Source organism: Chiloscyllium plagiosum, unplaced genomic scaffold (genome assembly GCF_037043375.1).
Source record: "Chiloscyllium plagiosum isolate Xiang-an unplaced genomic scaffold, Cpla_swu_hap1 HiC_scaffold_26, whole genome shotgun sequence".
Lineage (NCBI taxonomy): Eukaryota > Metazoa > Chordata > Chondrichthyes > Orectolobiformes > Hemiscylliidae > Chiloscyllium > Chiloscyllium plagiosum.
In genome coordinates this window covers 21,319,299-21,339,572 of record NW_028270164.1, presented here as the reverse complement: position 1 = coordinate 21,339,572, position 20,274 = coordinate 21,319,299, and the positions used below count along the sequence as shown (strand labels likewise).

At 40.6% G+C, this 20,274-nt stretch overlaps 2 protein-coding genes across 5 annotated transcripts in view; one reads left to right on the top strand and one right to left on the bottom strand.

Annotated features, from left to right (window-relative positions):
- LOC122563163 (calcium/calmodulin-dependent protein kinase type 1B-like) overlaps window positions 1-11,791 on the top strand; it is a 47,359-nt gene extending 35,568 nt beyond the window's left edge. Inside the window, exons 12-13 of one of the 2 annotated variants that reach the window (XM_043716646.2) lie at window positions 1,554-1,684; window positions 6,256-11,791. In XM_043716646.2, coding sequence (XP_043572581.1) covers window positions 1,554-1,644 — 91 coding nt within the window. In that variant the 3' untranslated portion in view covers window positions 1,645-1,684; window positions 6,256-11,791. Of the gene's footprint in view, window positions 1-1,553; window positions 1,685-4,248; window positions 4,441-6,255 lie in introns of those variants that run through there. The other variant, XM_043716645.2, reaches the window with a different exon arrangement.
- A 137-nt stretch (window positions 11,792-11,928) lies between these two features.
- Window positions 11,929-20,274, bottom strand: part of lamb3 (laminin subunit beta 3) — a 50,162-nt gene continuing 41,816 nt past the window's right edge. For all 3 annotated transcript variants that reach the window (XM_043716642.2, XM_087973552.1, XM_043716643.2), the window contains exons 18-22: window positions 18,849-19,056; window positions 18,324-18,465; window positions 17,470-17,646; window positions 13,449-13,599; window positions 11,929-12,430 (exon numbers count right to left, since the gene is read on the bottom strand). In XM_043716642.2, coding sequence (XP_043572577.2) covers window positions 12,291-12,430; window positions 13,449-13,599; window positions 17,470-17,646; window positions 18,324-18,465; window positions 18,849-19,056 — 818 coding nt within the window. In that variant the 3' untranslated portion in view covers window positions 11,929-12,290. The remainder of the gene's footprint in view (window positions 12,431-13,448; window positions 13,600-17,469; window positions 17,647-18,323; window positions 18,466-18,848; window positions 19,057-20,274) is intronic.

The following is a 20,274-nucleotide window of genomic DNA, read 5'->3' as shown; positions in this document are numbered from 1 at the left end:
TCTCTTGCCTCAATAACCATGTGTAAGTAAATAAATAAATAAATCATGACAATTTAACTTCTTAAAGAACATGATCATAATTTTAATAATTGTTTGGATTGAAGCGATAGAATGAAATAAGTAATGACACTAAGCCTTTAATATCTCAAAATATATGTGCTAATGTTATCTATTGACAGCATATCAATACTTCATCAATTTTATTTATTATATTGGAAGGGACATCATTAATCAAATTAGAATGTTGAGAATAATTTGACTATTGGGCACTATTGCTGAAAATAGGTGCTTGCCTGGCTGATTTCAGAGGTTTAATTTTCTTGGTTTGTTGAGTAAGGACCAAAAGCAAACAGAAAGCTGCCTGATGAGCTCACATAATCTATTTTGAGGGAATGCAAAGATTCCACATTGAACCAAAACTGAGAAATTAGTATTATAATAGACCATTTTACCATTTATCACTTCCAAACATCCATGAACAATGCTTACTATACTTTGTGACCATTTGATTTGATCCCAGATTCACTGATTTCTCTTGATCAATAAGTTTCTCAGGTGATAAACATGACCAAGTTATTACAAAGTACAGATGCAACTTTCAAAAGACTATTAGAACTAATTTTAAGGAAACGTTCAGAACTAGGACAGACTGACTGCAGAAAGACTCAAATTGCCTGGTATATACTATTCCTAGAAGTAACTCAATGGACTAAATTGTACCAGAAATCAGTTAATTGTCAATTTTTGTGAGTTCCTTGGAGGGTTACTCTGAGTTTTCCCGCACTAAATTCTGATACTTGCCTCATTAAGTGTACACCATGTCTCTATGGAGTCCCACTCAATGTACCTTCCTAAGCACTGTTGGCAGAAATACTTGGCATCCTGAGGACCTCACATGATTCCTGACACCATCCAGTCAAATGTTGGCAGTCTGAAGATCCCCTGCATGGTTCCTGTCAATTTCCCCAACATGTTGAAAAGTGGGAAATTGGAACTCTACTTTCCTGACAGAGAGCTGGAGGTCTGGGTGGACAGGAGATGCATGTTGCCATTGTTTATGGAGGATGCCCTGAAATGTTAGGGTCTAGTGTCCAAGATGGAGGGTCTAAGAAGTGAGTGGCAAGCTGGAGTCACCAGGTAACTGCTCTGTCTTTCAAGTCAGTAATAACTTCTATTCAACAGGTGGGAAAATGGGAATATCAATGAGGTGAGATGGTAACACATTCTGATGCATGCAAATAGATCTCTCACTTCCACCCCACCCTCACTACCAAGAATCATATCTCACCATTCAAAGCTTGGTTGAAAAATGTAACATTTTGCTCTTGATATCAGGAATCTCCTTACTGTTGATCTCATGCACCTTTCTCAAATTTCTCGCTGTGACCCATGTTGTTTCAGTGGCTGGAGAAATTCAACCCAATGTCTCCTACCCACTCAGGGTTATCAATGCAAAGTTAAATATAAAATGTGAAGCAGGAATGGTTTAAATGTTGCATGATAATTTCCTTTCTTTTTGTAACAAAACCTATACCTTTGATTTCTTTTGACAGATCAACTTCACATCCACATGTAAACCCAAAGAAATGGCATAAATTTCAACGGGGCACCAACATAAGGACAGGGGTATGCTTGATTATGTAGTGCATGGCATTGGAATGCACTAAGCTGCAGTCATGCACCTGTAAGTAGTTAACATTATGACATGGCATTAAACAGGAGAAGTCATAACTTGTTCCCTTGTGAAATTACAGGAAATAAATAAACTGCATATTCAATTAAGAAGTGAAGGGCCACATTATCATTGTGGTCAGTGCTTTTGACTCTTATCTAGTTTAAATATCACCCTCATCTGATATTTTTATTCATATTTCCTACAATGGAAAACTGATCAATTCATTTGTCTTGTCTGATTGGTATCAGAGAATCTTGGTGTGTTACAAGGTGTGCTTGGGTAATTTTCTGATGCACTGTGTGGCAGGCCAGCTCTGTAACTATATTAAAACCAAGCACAGATAGATGTATATAAAGATCTTTTTACCTCAATAAAGGTGGAGAGGGAGCAAAGAATAAAAGGGGGGAAAACTCAACCATTTTAATGAGCAATTCAATCTCTTTCTTTCTTAAGAAGGACTTTTCCCCCTTTGAAAGCATACTAAGGTAACTTCGCAATATGCTTTTCCCTATATGCATTTTCTAACTCCTGATAATATGGCAAGTTGAATTTCAAAGAGGATCGTCTGCCAAACAGGAACATCCCCAATCGAGACCATCTCCTTAATAATGGATGGTGTTCTGATTATCACTTTCATTGCAATACTTCATTCATAAAGTAAAGAAACACTGTAAGTGTAAATAAAAACTACCTGCTTTATATTAACAGTATTAATCCTCCTTTACATTTTATGGATATAAATTTATCCATAATTTGCATAATGAAGATCGTGTAGTATAACAACTTTGACCACACCACTAAATTGACCTTGATTTAACATAGACTGTACGTGAAATGGTATCTAATTGAGCAACTTCATTAATGTAAAAGGGTAACATTAAATGCTTTAACAGGCTTTGCTATTTTCACCTTATACTTTTCTACTAAGCTTTATAATGCATAAGATTTATGCTTGCACCATGTATATGGAATAAAACTAAAATACTGCACACATTGGAATTCTGAAACACAGAATGCTTAGGAAACTCGACAGGTTTGATAGCATCTGTGGAGAGAGAAACAGTTACTGTGTTGTGTTCAATATGACTTCTTCAGAACCAGAAGATTTTAAAATAATGTTTTTTATATATTTAACAGAGGCTGAGGAGGAGCAAAGGAAACAGATGGTTATGGAGACGTAATGTTAAACACAAAGAGGTTGCTAATTGTAGCAAAAGAAAAATGGAGATGTAAAATGGGAGTTAATTTAGGTGTGGAAGGGTGAAAATGGGTCCTCTGGGCTGAGAGCAAAATAAACAAGACATACAAGGTAAGCCCATGGGAGACGGAGAGAGGGGTTAAGAATATAGGAAAACTGGAGAACAGATATCATTCCAGCAGGTTTTGAAGTTGTGGATTTCAGTACTACATCCAAGAAGCTGCTAAGTGTCTACATGAAAAATGAGGTGGTCTTCTGCCAACTTGCATTGTGCTCCATTGGAACATTGCATCAGGCCTAGGACAGAAATGTTCACATGAAACCAAGGTGGTTAATTGAAATAGCAAGCAACTGGAAGGTTGGGGATGTCATGTAGAGCACGTGTTCCAAAAAGCAGTTACCCGGTCTACATTCGGTCTTGCCAATGTAGAGTCGATCACCTTGTGAGCAGTGTGTAGTCAACTAGATTGAAAGAAGTACAAGCTAAATGTTGCTTCACCTGACAGATCTGTTTGGGGCTTTGGACAGTGAGGAGGGCAGAGTGGAGTGGAAAAGTCTTACACCTTCTGTATTTGCATGGAAAAGTGCCACGGGGAGTGAGGAAGTGTTAGGATTGAATGAGGAGGGAAACATCATGTCACAGAGGGAATGTCTATTTTGGATGCTGACAATTACGGATAGTAAGATGTGTTTTGTGGTGGTATCCTGCTGACCTACTCATCCACCTACAACTCTTTCTTTGATACATTGATGAATTCATTGGTGCTGCTTGCTGCTGTCATCTGGAATTGGAAAAATTAATCAGTTCCGTTTCCAATTTCCATCCTTCTTTCACCTTCATCTGGTCCATCTCTGACCCTTCCCTCCCATTCCTTGACTTCTCTCTTTCCATTTCTGGAGATAGGCTGCCCATCAATATCCATTGACTCCCAGAGCTACCTTGACTGCACTTCCTCACGCCCCACTTTTTGCAAGGATTCCATTCAATTCTCATCTCCATCACATGTTCCGATGATACCATCTTCACCAGGGTGTTACCAGCGTGACCTGCTTTGTCTTCAATTGATGATTTCCTCCATAGTGGTTGACAGGCCCTCTTCTGTATCTGACCAACCTCTTTCTCTTACACTCTCAATCCCTTCCCTTGTCCCAGAATAACAATGTAGTTCCCCTTGTTCTTACTTTCTCCCCCACTAATCTCTGCATTAAAAGGAACGTCTTCTGCCCTTTCCGCTATCTCGAGCAGGATGCCAAGTTTCGTGTTTGCATAAATATGGATGTAGAGATTGTTAATTGTATGTTGCTAATGCCCAATCTTTGTATGTTGTGCTAAATTTTTGATATTCTTTTAAACAAACAATATTTCTTATACTAGGTGGAACAATCATTTTTGGTTTTTCATGGAGAGAAAATTATTGCAATCACCACAAGAGAAGATATATCACAGAAGTGAGAAAGGAGATGTGCAACAATGTTACTGGGGTCCACCATGTGACTGTTGTTCCTCATTGAATTGGAGATTGCTGTTAGAGTTAATTCCAAAGAAATAAAATATTGGAAAGGGGTGTTCCACTAAATAGGTCACAAGTTTGAATTGGTCTGCGTCAATATAGCCAAGATAAGGTTTAATATAAAATATTTCTGTAATATTCAAGTTCTGTTTAATTTCTTGTATTACATGTATTTTATTGAGCAATGCCAACAAAGTAGCAATATAACTGTAGAGCTACACAGCATTAATCTTTCACGGAAATGCAGGTACAATTATACAGAAAGGCCGCATTTAGCATGCATTTTTTCAAAAAATTAGTTATAAAATAATACATATGTTGTATTTTCTATTAGTGAAAAGCATACACAGTGAGATTCTACATTTGATATCTTGCCTATTGCTACATCATATATGCTTCTCAGGATTTCATAGGTTTAGATTTTATTACCTTTCAATTTTCTTCACCCCCCATGAGAACATGTTCAGGTTCTTCTTCATTACTGAAAATTATATGAACACAAATCGTCCAAGTCTTCCCATTGCATTATTCACTTTTAAAGACCACAAAGCCAAAATGGTGCAAAGAAGAGACTATTTTCTACATGGATGCAGCCCATGACATTTGTCCAATGTGGCGACAAGGAAGGACAAAATATTTTCAAGATTAGGCCCAGAAATTTGATCTAGACTATGAAAATGGTGCTTCACTACAGTTAGTCAATATCTTGTTGACTATAACAGGTCACCAGAGAAAACCTGTTTGTTCGGGAAGCAGATATTGGGAATTCAACAAGAATGGCTCAGCAGTAGGTCAGATGATGTTTTTTTGTTTTGACTGGGAGAGTACACCTACTGCCTTCAGCACCCCACCCTCACCAAAATCTTATTTTTTCCTTAAGAACTTACCTTTTGAGGAGTCTTCTAGTCACTGTTTAAAGCTCACCAGTTCTTCACACCCAGAAATATTGGTTGTATATTCTCCCTGTTCCTCCATGAAAATTACAGTTAGAGTCACTGCAATGGTGTACTGCATACTTAGCATCTCAGTTGCTTTTGGAACACCACTGAGCCTGTTTTGAAACTGGTTAGAAATATGATTGCACAAAGACACCACCAGATATTCATCGCTGCAACTGACTTTGCAGGCAGTAAACAGTCAGTGTTTGAAAATTGCCCCAATTTTGCAAATAGATCATGTACAGAATTAAAACTGCGTTAGGGAGCTGAATAGGTAACTAGCCTCAGTGTTCCCATTTTTGGCTAAGTGTCAATTTCGGGATGTTTCATGGATATTTTCTCTTCTTAGACTCTAACAACCTGTCTTACATAATTTTAGGCTGCACCCACACCCACAGCTCTGTCACTTGGCAGCAACGGGTCTGTTTGTCAGTGCCGGGACTGGGTACTGTTACTGATGCCATATTGAAACCACAGCTGCACACTGTTTCAAACATTGTGAGCCAGATATTTCCCTCCATAGTCCATGAACAATTTAACAATTCCAAAGGAGATGTCAGAAAGAGGCAACTTGGCACCTCACTTTGCCAACAGGGACCTGGAGACCCTTGTGGGTTAGGCTGGTGGAGAGGAAGGCCATTCTCATTCCCGTTGACCAGCAAATGAGACACTGGCACCAGACCCTGTTAATCTGGCCTAAAGCTGCCTGCCAGATCAGTATCATTTCCCCGGTATGGAGAGACACACTGCAATGCTGCAAGAAAGTCAATGACCATCTGCACTCTGCAAGATTAAATATAATCATGTTCTGTCTGTTGACACACTCATGCAAACTCAGTCACTGCACCCATCTCCCGCCAAGGCTTGTGATTTGCCAGTGTCATTACAGCCACTTTCATCTTGTTCAAGATGCCTCCTTTTGTTTTATTGCAGGAGGAGACAGCCCACAATGAGGCGGAGAGACCACTGGTGGGGAGGCAGACATTCTTTTCCTCACACAGTATAAGGAGAGGATACTTGACCTCATGGAAGAGGATTGACATCCCTCATGTGGAGATGCCACAGCCTCCATGTCCTGGCAGTCAAATAAGATTCATTGTTCTGTGCTGCTCCCTCATGACCACCACCATGAACATATTCTTAATATAATCAAGTCTCCACTTCTATTGCAACACAAATTCTCTCTCTATCCTTTTTGAACATCAGTGCCATCCACACAGCTTCCTTCCGCAATACACTTGCTCCTCTGGCCATCAGCTCCTCCTCCACCTCTGAGAATGAAGCCATAGAGACTGCGGAGGAAGCACAGGCAAGGCTATCTCCTGCACCCTTCATCAACTCTGACGCAACCGCCTGGATGGGTACATTAGGTAAACTAGATTCAGGAGCATATGCTGATCAGCATATCATTGGCATGTCTTTACAACTGGTTGAGGAAGTAACATCCCAGATTAGCAAACCTAGAGGACTACCAGAGACCAGACACCCGTTCAGCCCCAGGCAATAGAGGACTCAATGTTGTCAGCCATTACTAACTTCATACAAATGCACAAACAGACACAGCAGCAGTGTAAGGCACGTTTGTCACAACCACTTGGTAAACTGAATCGAACACTAGCAGATGACTAAGGTCATCTGTATTGGCTGTCTTCATGGACAAGTTGGCAGTTGCTACAGAGACCCAGGTGCAACAAAATGCTGAGTGGCTGATGGATATTCAGAGGTGCCCAACCATTCCATGTCCACTTTGCCTACCTCCTTCAAGTATGTGGAAGTACAATCCAAGGTGCCTAAGTCTACATCTGGGAATAATATTCTGAGTTTGCCTGGGCTCTCTTAGCCACAAATGTTGCCAGGGTTGTCTGCCCAAATCTTCAAAGTAAACAGGCTCCACTACAAGGCAGGCTACTTCCAGCCCAACTGCAGACACTGCGATTGCATCTGGATGTAATGGGAGAGCAAGAAAGGAAGAAACCTTCTGAAGGCACATTGGATGACACTTCATTGTACGTGGAATATCATATTTGTAAAAATGGTCATGATTTGGTGATGCCGGTGTTGGACTGGGGTGTATAAAGTTAAAAATCACACAACACCAGGTTATAGTCCAACAGGTTTATTTGGAAGCACTAGCTTTCAGAGCACTGCTCCTTCATCAGGTGGTTGATGAAACACCTGATGAAGGTGCAGCGCTCCGAAAGCTAGTGCTTCCAAATAACCTGGCATTGTTTGATTTTTAACTTTAAAAATGGTGGCACTTTAAATCATTGCCTTTCTGATTGGCTGTCTTTTTAGGTGCAGGTACAAGAATGAAGCTACAGAGGATACCATTCCTCAGCACAATATGACATTAAAACTCTGTCTGAAGGAGTGTTACTCTTTTTCATAGCAAAATGTCTTGTCATTCTGGAATAGTGAACCACCATGTTGTAAAGCCTTCAAACGGTGGTTCATGTTAATTCTTATTACACATCAGAAAAAAGTGAAGAAAGATCCAACAAAAAAAGCTGAATTTGTTTTGTTACTAAACCAGAGACAGCTTTCCAGCAGCAACAAATGCACAGTTGTTGCAGCAACAAATGATCACTTTACCCATTTGGGTTCTCTTGGAACCAGCTGCCAACTCCATCCCACCTAACTTGTTGTGTCCCACATGGCACAACCCCATCACAGTAACAGTGATGTTCCTCCTGCTCAATGTCCTCTTCCTTGTCCTGAAAAGACTATTGACACTCTTCCAGCTCTTAGCATCCACCACATCACTTCTTTGTTTATTCCAGTTGTACAGACCAGGGCCCTCACTCTCAGATGGATTTGGAAAGGGCAATCCAAGCAGATAACAGATTAGTCACTGAATTATCTCTGTGCAGCTCCCTGACTGACTTACTGCTACTTCCCAGAAATAGTTAGACTGAACCTACAGGACTGACCATTGTCCATTGTAGTGATATGGAGCTCCCAACCATACCAAGTGACCAATTTACCATGATTAATCTTGTGGACTAAGATTAGAAGCTGGCTTCAACCAGGTAAGGCAGAACTCCCAACTGACCATAGTCCCCTGATTTGGAGTAAAGCTTCCCCTTAGATCTCCAGACAGGGCCATTTGTTTGAAGCACACGGTGTGATATTTTTAAATTCATTCATGGGATGTGAGTGTCGCTAGATGACCAGCATTTACTGCCCATCCCTAGCCGCCCTTGAACTGAAAGGCTTGCTGGGCCATTTCCGAATGCAGTAGAGGGTCAAGCACATTGGTGTGGGTCTGGGTTCACATGTAGGCCAGACCAGGTGAGGATGGCACATTTCCTTCCATGAAGGACATTAGTAAACCAGATGTGTTTTTCTGACAATTGACAATGGTGTCATGGGCATTTGTAGATTCTTAATTCCAAATTATTATTGAATTCAAATTCCACCAATTACCATGGCAGGATTCAAACCCAGGTCCCCAGATTGACAGGTATGCTGCTGGCACATGCTGCTGCCACATATGGATGTAGCATGGTACCGTCCAGCTACGTGTCTATTCCCTTAACAAATCATTGCTAGCAAACATGACAAGCTCCTGCCTTTCTGCCTGTGTTTAAGTGACGACAAGGCAGAAATGCTCTGAGTATCCAAGTAAGTGCAAAGTGAGTGAGTGCTATGAAAACTAGTTAAAGGCCTTGAAATATACCCTGTTCTGATGCATGAGAAAGGTAAATGTCATTGTGCACAAACTGGTCTGGCACTAGCATTGCAGTAGAAGGGATTGGTGGAACTTTAAACTGTTGTACTGAAGAACTTAGCTGTATAATTAGCCAACCCCCAGTTGTGCCATGATGATGTGGTGAGACTGAAGCTTTACTGATGTCAAGCTCCATGGATGGAGAATGCAGGGGTTCACTGCCCATGCAGCATGCCCTGAGATGTCGGGGGATGCTAGCCAAGATGAAGAAGACACCAGTGAGCTGCAGGTATCTGAAGGCGAAAGTGAGGACTGCAGATGCTGGAGATTAGAGTCGAGAGTGTTGTGCTGTGAAAAGCACAGAAGGTCAGGTGGCAACCGAAGAGCAGAAGAATTGACGTTTCGGGCAAAAGCCTGATGAAGATTTTCATTTTGCCATTGAAATCCAAAAGCAGAAAGTAGGACTTTTTTTCTAGGCTATTATGGACCAGACCAACTTCCTCAAAATATTTCAAGAAGGTAGCCTAGATCCCAATTTTTTTCTTATTTTTAAAAGGCATGTGCTAGGTGTTGTGTTCTGGATGCAATTCGATTGGTCAAACAACCAGGCTTGAAGCAAAACACCCTTAATTCTCACACCTTAGTTAAAATACAAACAATATAAAGAATTGGAATAACTTAACTCTATTACAGCACCACTGGACTCTCCAACCTCACTTAGCACCAGCACCACTGGACTCTCCAACCCAACTTTGTAACCTGGCTTTGTAAAATTGCTATCACACAGTCAGGAAAACTCCCAGGATATACTTCCTGTAACACGTCAGTTGTCTGATTTTCCACTGGCTTTTCAATGTAATAGACATCACTCCCATCTGTGTTCTAGCTGTATCATTACCAAAGATAAACATATATTTCAGAAACTGAGAATTTCTCTGTTATTCCTACCACAACTTCACTACCTTTCACCGGACTCTCCAACCTCCCTTAGTTAATGGAACACTGCTTTTCTCACCATGCATTCCACATATTTCCATCTTTTCTGGCAATACTTCTAAATTACATATCTCCTCATCTCTCACAATCAAATATTGACTTGCTTCCTTTTCTCTTAAAATCTTAATTTCTTTACTGCTTCTCCCGGCATACATGAGTAAACCTTATCCATGCAAATAAATTCTATAAAGAGATCTGGCATTTTCTTCTCTAACAAACCCTGAACAGGTTGTGCATTCTGGTGCAACGTTTTAGCTTCCAATGTGCTTTCCTTTACCACTTCAACAGAAATCAATCACTTATCCTATTTTCCTACATCCATCTTCCCTGTGCTTTTTCTAAATGACCAACATTACGACTTCATGTGACCTACCTTATTACAGTAAAAACACCTGAGTTTTTTTTTAAACTTCTTTTCCCTCTCATGAGTTTCCCTTTTATTCTGTTGGAAACTATCTTTATTATCTTCAATGAGATCTCTCTCCTTTTTCATTACCAGCTGAGGATTTCTCTTTTCCCCAGTTTCTATCTCTCTTGGATTGAAATTGATGTTAGAAGCCAAACTTTGATTTATAAACCAACTCATAATCATCTGCCATTTCTGCTGTTAATCTTGTAGTCTTAACTCTCTGCTCTTCCACACAAGTCCTCACTACTTCAGGAAGTGAATATTTGAACTCTCCAGAATAGTCATCCTTCTAAAAGTGGCATTTGATTAACTTTCAATGCTTTTATCCACCTATCAAATTTTGTTTGATCATTTCAAACTCAAAACACATTTGACCATGTTCCCTCCTTAGATTCTTAAAATGATGTCTATAGCCTTCTGATACCAGCTCATATCCACTTAAAATGGCTTTCCTCACCTCCTCATACTCCCCAGTTACCTCCTCTGATAGTGATCAAATACCTCACTAGCTGTACCAACAGATGGTGTTTGGATCAACAATACCCACATGGGCACAGCTATTTCATTGTTTAGCCACTTCTTCAAATGAAATGAAAAAGGCTTCTACATCTTTCTGACCAATCTTAGGCAACACTTGGGCATACTTAAATAGGTCCCCACCAGGCCTTTGGCTCTTGTGGGATTGATATCCATCACTGCCCTCATCACTACTCCTACATTTCACTTCTACCTCTGCCATTTTAAGTTGACTTTGAGTTTTCAGTTCCAACCTCTGAAGTTCAAAAACTCTCATAAGCCCTAGCAGAAGAAAGGGACATTCTTTTCTCTTCCCTTTGCTAGAGCTATTCTCGCTTTCTGCTTTTGTTCAGCTTTCATTCATTATTCAAACTGATTCATTTCCTTTTCTCTTTCTTTTTCTTCTGCCTCTGAATTCAAGCTGCTTCATATGAAATGGAATTTTAGCCCTTTTCAAAGATTCACATGTCATTTCCGGTAATTATAAATGTTGAACTATTGCTGCAATAACCTCCCTTTTTCACTGACAAAGGCAATCCCAACTCCAGATTGCCTGCCAATTACAAAAGCTTTATCTTGCTCACTTTCAGTATAACTCCTGAAATTACTTCTTCCACCCCCAGGAAACTGTGATCGAAACAGCCATTACTATATAGGCAAACCCAATTTTAAACCAACCGAATGCAACACCCGAAAAGACCAACACCCACCATTCACTGTTTTTAAGTCTAATAACCCTATATCCAACTAGGAATTAGAGATTTTGATCCTGACAAGAGCCTCTAATTTGTTACAGACCAGACCAAACTCCTTCAAGAGATGTTAAGAAGGTAACTAAGGCCTCAGCTTTTTGTTATTTTTAAAGGCAAGTGTAAGACATTGTGTTCCCAACTATTTTGTTGTTGCACACATCATTCAGAGGCTAGGAAAGTTCTGACTTTTGTCATTAATCATGTATTTTCATTGATTAGTGCAAATAATTCCAAGAGTCCCAAATTATAAACAGAAGACTTGCCATAAGTTAACATTTATTGAATTACAGCAACTCAATACAATCTTGTATTTTAGATGGTTTTTGAAATATTTAACATTGAAAATGAAGGCTCACTCTATAGCCTGGTAACCTAAGTTTGTATTCACTACTGTTGGGCTTGTTCTAATTAAAAGATGGAAAGTGCAAATGAAAATGAAAATACTCATCATGGTATTTCTTAATCATGTTTGATGAGCTCGAAGTTGTTTCCAGGTCAGGTTGAAGCACTCATTCCTATTAAATGTCATATTCAAGGCTCAACTGAATATAGTTTTAATACTCAAGCATAAAGATAAGCGTAAAGGAAATAACTTAGCTAAATCTCGCACAATGCTAATGAACAGCTATGGTGTGCACTGGTCATAATATTGAGCTCGACTTTCAATGTATTTCTTGATTTTAGTCACTTGATCCTGATAATCTTCCAGTTGAGCAGATTTCATCTCCAGTTGCTGATTTCCTTCTGCAAGATTTTGCTCAATTGCTGAAATGAGAACAGATTCAGAATGTCAGGCTTACATTTTGAATTCAGTCAATTATGTGATATATTATTGACTACATCTATTTAAACTCTTTCTTAGTACACATTCCCTTTAACTGAATGTTATGAAGTCATATTCCTTATCGTTGATTTACAAAGTTAATTCCTGAATTTCTGATACATCATTTTAAGATATAGTTATATTGATTGGAATTAAACCCTCTTTTTCAAGCACCTTTGTTTCTTTTCAAGTATTATTCCAAAGACAAAATCCATTGAACAAAGTTTATCCTTCATGATATATGTTTCACCTGGTTGGAGTCCATCATCACTTCTTGAGACCCAATGGAATTAAGTGCTGGTCAGTGCAAGTGTCTGGTCAGCCCTGAGATTTAAAATCCTGGGTTGGGGTGGATGGGGTGACTATCCAGCTCTGAGAGTTTCTGGCCATTTAAAGTGCCACTGCCATCAGGTCACAGATGAAAGAGGACATATCAGAATTGCAGCAGCAAGAGGGAGTCAAGTATCAGGGGAAAGAGATGGGGGCGGGGGGTTGTTAACCTGTACCAACAGGGTTTGATTATCAGTCTTCTCCAGTCCCCACTTGCCTCTAGTTGGACATGCGTTGCCCACCTGATGGCCACTGGGTGGGAAGACTGTCCATGAGCCTCCTGCTGTGGATTGTAATCAAGTGGAGGTGGTGGGATCACCAATATGCACCTTCTTGCCTGTCTTTTCCCATCCACGGGACATAACTTTTAAGTAAGGGGGCATTAAATTCAAGCCACTGAGCAAGCACAAAAAGCAGAATTTCACCATAATATTTTCAATAATGACATCGGAGTGAGGAATATTTGTGGACTACCACTGCTATTTTTGATGTTGTCAATGAGTTATTTCTTTCTAAATTGGGACTGACAGTCAGCAAAATATTTGCCCATTATGCTATAATATTATTCAATGATCTCTTCACAAAATAGATTATCTCTGACTTCACAGCAAAGGAGTATCACCGACTTACCTCCAATTTCCTGCAACCTTTGTTGAACCTCTTTAAAATAATAATCGGCCTCAGATCTAACCCGATTTACTCGATCTATTAGGTCCTTTGGCAGTGATTGTGGAATGTTATTTTGTAATTTCTCATACAGGGAAACGAGTTGTTTGAAATCCTAAACAGGAAGACAAAGCTCAATTCAACACATTCTCCAATAAGCTTGAGTAAAATGTAAGACATATGTCATAATAGTCAGTCTAAATGGGCAACTTCTGATTTCCTGTCTACAGTAGTTTCTTAAAGGCTGAAACAAATCCTGAAGAAAAAATAAGAAGCATCCATTCATTTAATGTTCATTCCTGTGGTTTTCCTGGAGTTCATCTTCAATTTTTTAATAACTGGGTTTCTGAATAGTGTCTGAAATTAAATGTACCTTTGAAACTGTTGGAAATTATATTCTGGTTGAGTCCATGGAGGCCAAATTTTAACACTTTGTAGCTGAAGATTTTTGAGTGAGTGAAAAGCTTGCTTCACAAATCCTAACTTAGTTTAATGCAGTCACATTTCTTGATGATACAAAGCCAGGTGGGAAAGCAAGCTGTGAAGAAACCATATAGAGGCTACAATGGAAGGTAGATGATTAAGTGTATGAGCAGAATGATAGAATGTAGCGTGGAGAAATGCCTGGTTATTAACTTTGGTAGGAAGCGCATGAAAGAAGACTGTTTTTAGATGAGAGACTGGAAACTGTTGGCATTCAGTGGGACCTGGGCATCGTTGTACATAAATCATAAAGTTAATATGTATCTATAGGAAGCAATTAAGAAGCAAGGGTTATTTTAGCATTTATTACATTGACAGTGGAGAATAAAAGTTGTCTTCCTACTCCTCCATAGGCCTTTGGTGAGACCACAACTGGAATTATATACTGTTTTGATCTGTTCACCTGAGGAATGTTATATTTGCTTGAGAGGGAGTATAACAAATATGTGTATGACTGCTCCCTGGAATGAGGGGATCATCCTATAGAGAGAAATTGAGTGAATTGGGTCTGTATTACCTGGAACTGACAAAAATGAGATTTGATCTCACAAAACGTACGTAAATACTGAGAGGGCTTCCCCTGTTTCCCTTCACTGGGAAGATCTAATGATAGTCACAGTCTCAGAACGAGAGGCCAGTCACTTAGGAGTGAGAAGAGAAGAAATTTGACTACACAGAGGGTTGTGAAACTTCAGAATTCTATACCTGAGAGAGCTGTGGATGCTCAATGGAGTGTATTCAAAACAGAGAGTTGACAATACTAAGAAAATCAAGGGATAGAGGGATAATCGGAGAAAACAGATTTTGGTGAATGATTAACAAGCAAAACCTGCTCAAAAGAACAAATGGCCTGTTTTTGCATCTATTTCTTATGTTCTTAGCCTGGTGTCATTTGAAACCTGTATTTGAATACTGCAAGAAATGCAAGCACTTTATTGTTGTTTGTTAAGATTCATTTTTAATAAAGGAAATCTCAGCTACTTCACATCAGAGGCAGATACAGAAAGAACTGCAAGCAGCACATGATTCACTTGTTCAGGTTACATAAAACAAAATTCATCCTGGTAAGAAATAAACTCTCTGACATTCTTATTGAAATATGGAACTAAGCCAACATGAAGGTGTTTGGAGAAAGTGAGGACTGCAGATGCTAGAGATTGGAGTCAAAAATTGTGGCGCTGGAATGCACAGCAGGTCAGGCAGCATCCCAGGAGCAGGAGAGTTAACGTTTAGGGCATAAGCCCTTCATCAGGAATATGGGGAGGGAAGGGGGTGAGAGATAAATAGGAGGGTGGGGATGGGGTGGGGGGAAAAGGTAGCTAAGAATGTGATAGGTTTGTGCAGGTGAGGGGATGATTGTGATAGGTTGGTGGGGAGGGTGCGGGTAGGTGAGATAGAAGGTGGACAAGTAGAATAGGTCAAGGGGGTGGTGCCAAGTCAAAGGGTTGGATCTGGGATTAGGTGGGGGGGAACGGGAGATGAGGAAACTAGTGAAGTCGATATTGGTACCATGTGGTTGAAGATTCCCAAGGTGGAAGATGAAACGTTCTTCCTCCAGTCATCAGGTGACTTGAATTTGGTGGTGAAGGCAGCCCAGGTCTTCCATGTCCTTGGTGGAGTGGGATGGGGAGTTGAAGTGTTCGGCCATTGGGCAGTGGGGTTGTTTAGTACATGTGTCCTGGAGACGTTCCTTGAAATGCTCTTCAAGCTGACATCCTGTCTCTCCAGTGTAGAGGAGGCCACATCGAAAGCAATGGACACAGTACATGAGATATTTGGGATGTGCAGGAAAATCTCTGCTGGATGTGAAAAGATCCTTTGGGGCCTTGGACGGAGGTGAGGGGGGAGGTGTGGGTGTAGGTTTTACACCTCTTGCAGCAGCAAGGGAAAGTGCCAGGAATGGAGGGTGGGTTGGTGGGGGGCATGGACCTAACGAGGGATTCATGGAGAGAATGGTCTCTACGGAATGCAGAGAGGGGTGGGAAGAAAATACATCTCTGGTGGTGGGAATGGCAGAGGATAGTGCTCTCCATCTGGAGATTCGTGGGGTGGAAGGGGACGACAGGGGGTTCTGTTCTATCCTTGTGCAGTTGGAGAGATGGGGTTCAAGGGTGGTGGTGTGGAATTGGAGGAGATGTGCTGGAGGACATTGTTGATCACGTAGGAGGGGAAATTACGATCCTTGAAATAGGAAGCATTTGAGATGTTCTAGAGTGGAATTGCTCCTCCTGGGAGCAGATATGGCAGAGGCAGAGGAATTGCAAGTTTAGAATAGTGCTTTTACAGGAGATGGGGGAGAAGGTGTAGTCCAGGTAGCTGTGGGAATTGGTGGGTTTGAAATAAATGTCTGTGTTGAGTCAGTTGGCAGAGATGGAGATGGAGAGGCTCAGGAAGGGGAGGGAGGTGTCCAAGATGGTCCAGGTGAACTTAAGGTCAGGGTGGAAGGCTTAGTAAAGTTGGTGAACTGTTTAACCTCTTCATGGGAGCATAAGGTGGTGCCAATATAGTCATCAATGTCATGGAGGAAAAGGTGGGGAATGGTCACAGTGTAACTGCGGAAGATGAACTGGTCCACGAATCCTACAAAGAGGCAGGCATAGCTGGGCCCATGTGGGTGCCCATAGCTACCCATTTGGTCTGAAGGAAGTGGGAGGAATCAAAGGAGAAGTTGTTGAGGGTGAGGACCAGGTTCGTCAAATCCAATGAGCGTGTCAGTGGAGGGGTACTGGGTGGGTCGGCAGGACAGGAAGAAACAGAGGCCTTGGAGGCCTTCAACATGAGGCATGGATGTGTATAGGGACTGGATGGCCGTGGTGAAAATGACCACTTCAACTCCCCCTCCCACTCCACCAAGGACATGCAAGCCCTGAGCCTCCTCCGCCTCCAAATCCAAGCCACCCAACGACTGGAGGAAGAATGCCTCATCTTCTGCTTTGGGACTGTGCAACCACATGGCATCAACATCGACCTCACTAGTTTTGAAATCTCCCCTCCCCCCAACTCATCACAGATCCAACTCTCCAACTCGGCACCTCCCTCTTGACCTGTTCATCTTCCTTCTCACCCATTTGTTCCACCCTCCCCACCGACCTATCGCAGTCACCCCACCCCTTCATCTACCTATCGCCTTCCCCTTCCCTCCAACCCCCACATTTATCTTTCGCACCCTTTCCCCTTCCCTCTTGCCCCCATCCCCTACAACCCGCATTCCTGATTAAGTGTTTATGTCTGAAACGCCGACTCTCCCGCTCCTTGGATGCTGCCTGACCTGCTGTGCTTTTCTAGTGCCACATTTTTTAATGAGGATGTTTGGAAGAGACATTTTACCAGTTTGCAATCTGTATTACAATGCACTCCTGGAACAAGACTAGTAGCATAATTGAGCAGTGAGGGGTTTCTAGTAACTTACATATGTAGATATAAATACATATTTAATAAAGGGTGAAACAAAATAAATATTGATTAATGTGTATTTGTTCTATTGAATTTTATGATTACTTACCTGCTCAGCTTTGTCCCCCATGTTTCGTGAATCGAGAGCTCTGCTTTCTAAATCTGTGGCCTTCTGCCGGTTAAGATCGTTTTGGTTCTGTAAGTTGTTAATCTTCTCAGTGAGGTCCCTGAGACGATCTGTTATATCCTGCAAATTTGTTTCTGTGTGGGTGAGCTGGTCCTCAATCTAAAAAAATAGACATGATAAGAGCATATTATTGTTAAAATTTCAGAAATGTAGCATCAATTGTTTTTTTTAAGAAGTTAGAATTGTTCTTTACTGTAAGCAAAATAGATATACCATTTTCACAGGTTACTAAGAAGTGTTCCATGTGTCTGTGTATAGCTAAATGAATAAAAATATTGAATTCTTTATTTTTGAATGATAATATATATTTGAATAAAATATGATAATATGTACTCCTGTGCAATTGGTCAGTAATGTAAATGACAGAAAACTTAGTTTGTCATCAGAATGTTATGACATTCACATCTCCAAGTCAAATGCCAACCAAATCCACCTGTGACAGTTCACTAAGCCACATTGGGATGGTAAAAGGGCAGGATCTTTCTTCACTGGAGCAAAAGCATGGAAAAAGTATTCTCTTCAGTTTAATTTTGGTTTATATTGACTAATTGTGAGACAGTGATAAAGGAAATTGTGATGGCATTTGAAACTCCAACAGTTGGTGTTTGAAATTTAGGAAGAACCTACATATCATGGTGACAAAAGAATGAAGGGAGCAAAAAAAAACACTGGAAAAAGTAAACTATTTGTGTTTCGGGGAGAATGCAATGCAAAAAAATTACTATAATATTCGTTAAAGATGAAGAAAGTCAAAAGTTAGTAGGTGATTCACTTACCTTTGTAGTTTTTGCCTGGGCTGTGTCAATAGCCTCTGTGGCATCTTCAATAATGTAGCTCACATCCTGCAGGGCCTTATTGGCATCAGCCAGAACATCCTGTACTTCATTGATGTTATCCTTCACCCTGCTAGCTCGCTGTCTGGATTACAAGGGCAAAGAAAGAAGAATGAGGACATCTTCATTTGAATGCATCTTTAATTGTACTTAAAGGGATATTAAATAACTAAAATCTAAAGCTCAGAAAGTGAATCAATCCCTTTCAGTGTCGGTGCTTAACTTTCTGCATCCTTTTGCAATCACATTCTACCTTATTTTAATTGATTTGTTAGCTAGGACTACAATAATTCAGTGTAACTTTGAAGCTTGCTGGTATATAAACATATTCTGTAATTTGAGTAAATGCTGATCCAAAAAATTGAAATGGGAATGTAGCAATGGGTTCTTGATTACAACAGTAAAGCATCATTGGATTGCTTCTCTCTTTCGAGGACGACAATATCTATAATGACATTGACTTAGTACCTGGCTTTGTTTGCATTTTCAAGAAGCATCTTAGCCTTGGCAACATCATCCTGTGTGTTCGCTAATATTTCGCTTACATCAGGAATCCTGGAGGCAATGTTACGTAAACTGGTGATCTTATCTCCAATTGTAATAGCATCAGTGGGAAGTTTGAGGGAGAGAACGTGTTCACTAATTCTCTGAATTTCATCTGGATCTGCCTGGGCTGCTGTAAAAATCAAATGACGTATAAGTAGATAGTTATTAAGGCACCTGCAGGGTAAAGTCATAATGAGCAATCTTTGACCATCATTAAAGTTTCATGATTTGAAATCAGCCACCTTTAGGCATTGTCAAAGATACAACTTGCTTAACACTTTTTTTATGATGAATTCTTTCACAACCTTAAACCACACTGAGCAAAGTAAATCTGAAGTGCATCAACTGTAAATCAGCTGCTAAACATTGTTGGCCACCTAATGATCTCAAAATGGTGACTGGTGACTTTGTATTAGAGACCTCATCCAATACATTAACAGTTTAGAACATAGAACAGTACAGCACAGGAACAGGTCCTTCGGCCCACCATGTCTATGCCGACCATAATGCCATTTTAATCTAATCTCATCTGCCCGCACATGGTTCATATAGCTCTATTCTTGTCTGTTCCTGTATCTTTTATGATCATATCTGCTTCTACCAGCTCCCTTGGCAATGCATTCCAAGCACCTACTACCCTCTATATAAAAGGCTTGTCGCACATCTTCAACATTCTCCCTCTCATCTTCAAACTAAGTATTTGACATTCCATCGAATAGAAGAATCCCTACAGTGTTAAATCAAGCCCTTCGGCCCAACAAGTCCATACTGATCCTTCAAAGAGTATCCCACCCAGAGCTATTCCCCTATTACTCTACATTTACCCCTGACTAATGCACCTAACCTATACATCCCTGTACACTATGGGCAATCTAGCATGGCTAATCCACCTAACCTACAAATCTTTGGACTGTGGGAGGAAACTGGAGCACCCAGAGGAAACCCACACAGACACAGGGAGAATGTGCAAACTCCACACAGACAATTGCCAAAGCTGGAAAGAACTTGGGTCCTTGGTGCTTTGAGGCAGCGGTGCTAACCATTGTGGCACCCATAAAAATCAGAGCACCCCAGATGGGACTTGAACCCACGATCTCTCCCACCCTGGGAAAGAGACTCCAATTATCCACCCTATCCATTCCTCTCAATTTTATGTACTTCTATCAGATTACTCCTCAGCATCCAATGATCTCGCAAAAAAAACAAGTTTGTCCAACCTCTCCTTTTCGCTAATACACTCCAATCCAGCAAACTTGCTGGTAAACCTCTTCTGTACCTTCTCCAAAACCTCTACATCCTTCCTACAGTGTGGCGACCAGAACTGTGCATAGTACTTCCAATGTGGCCT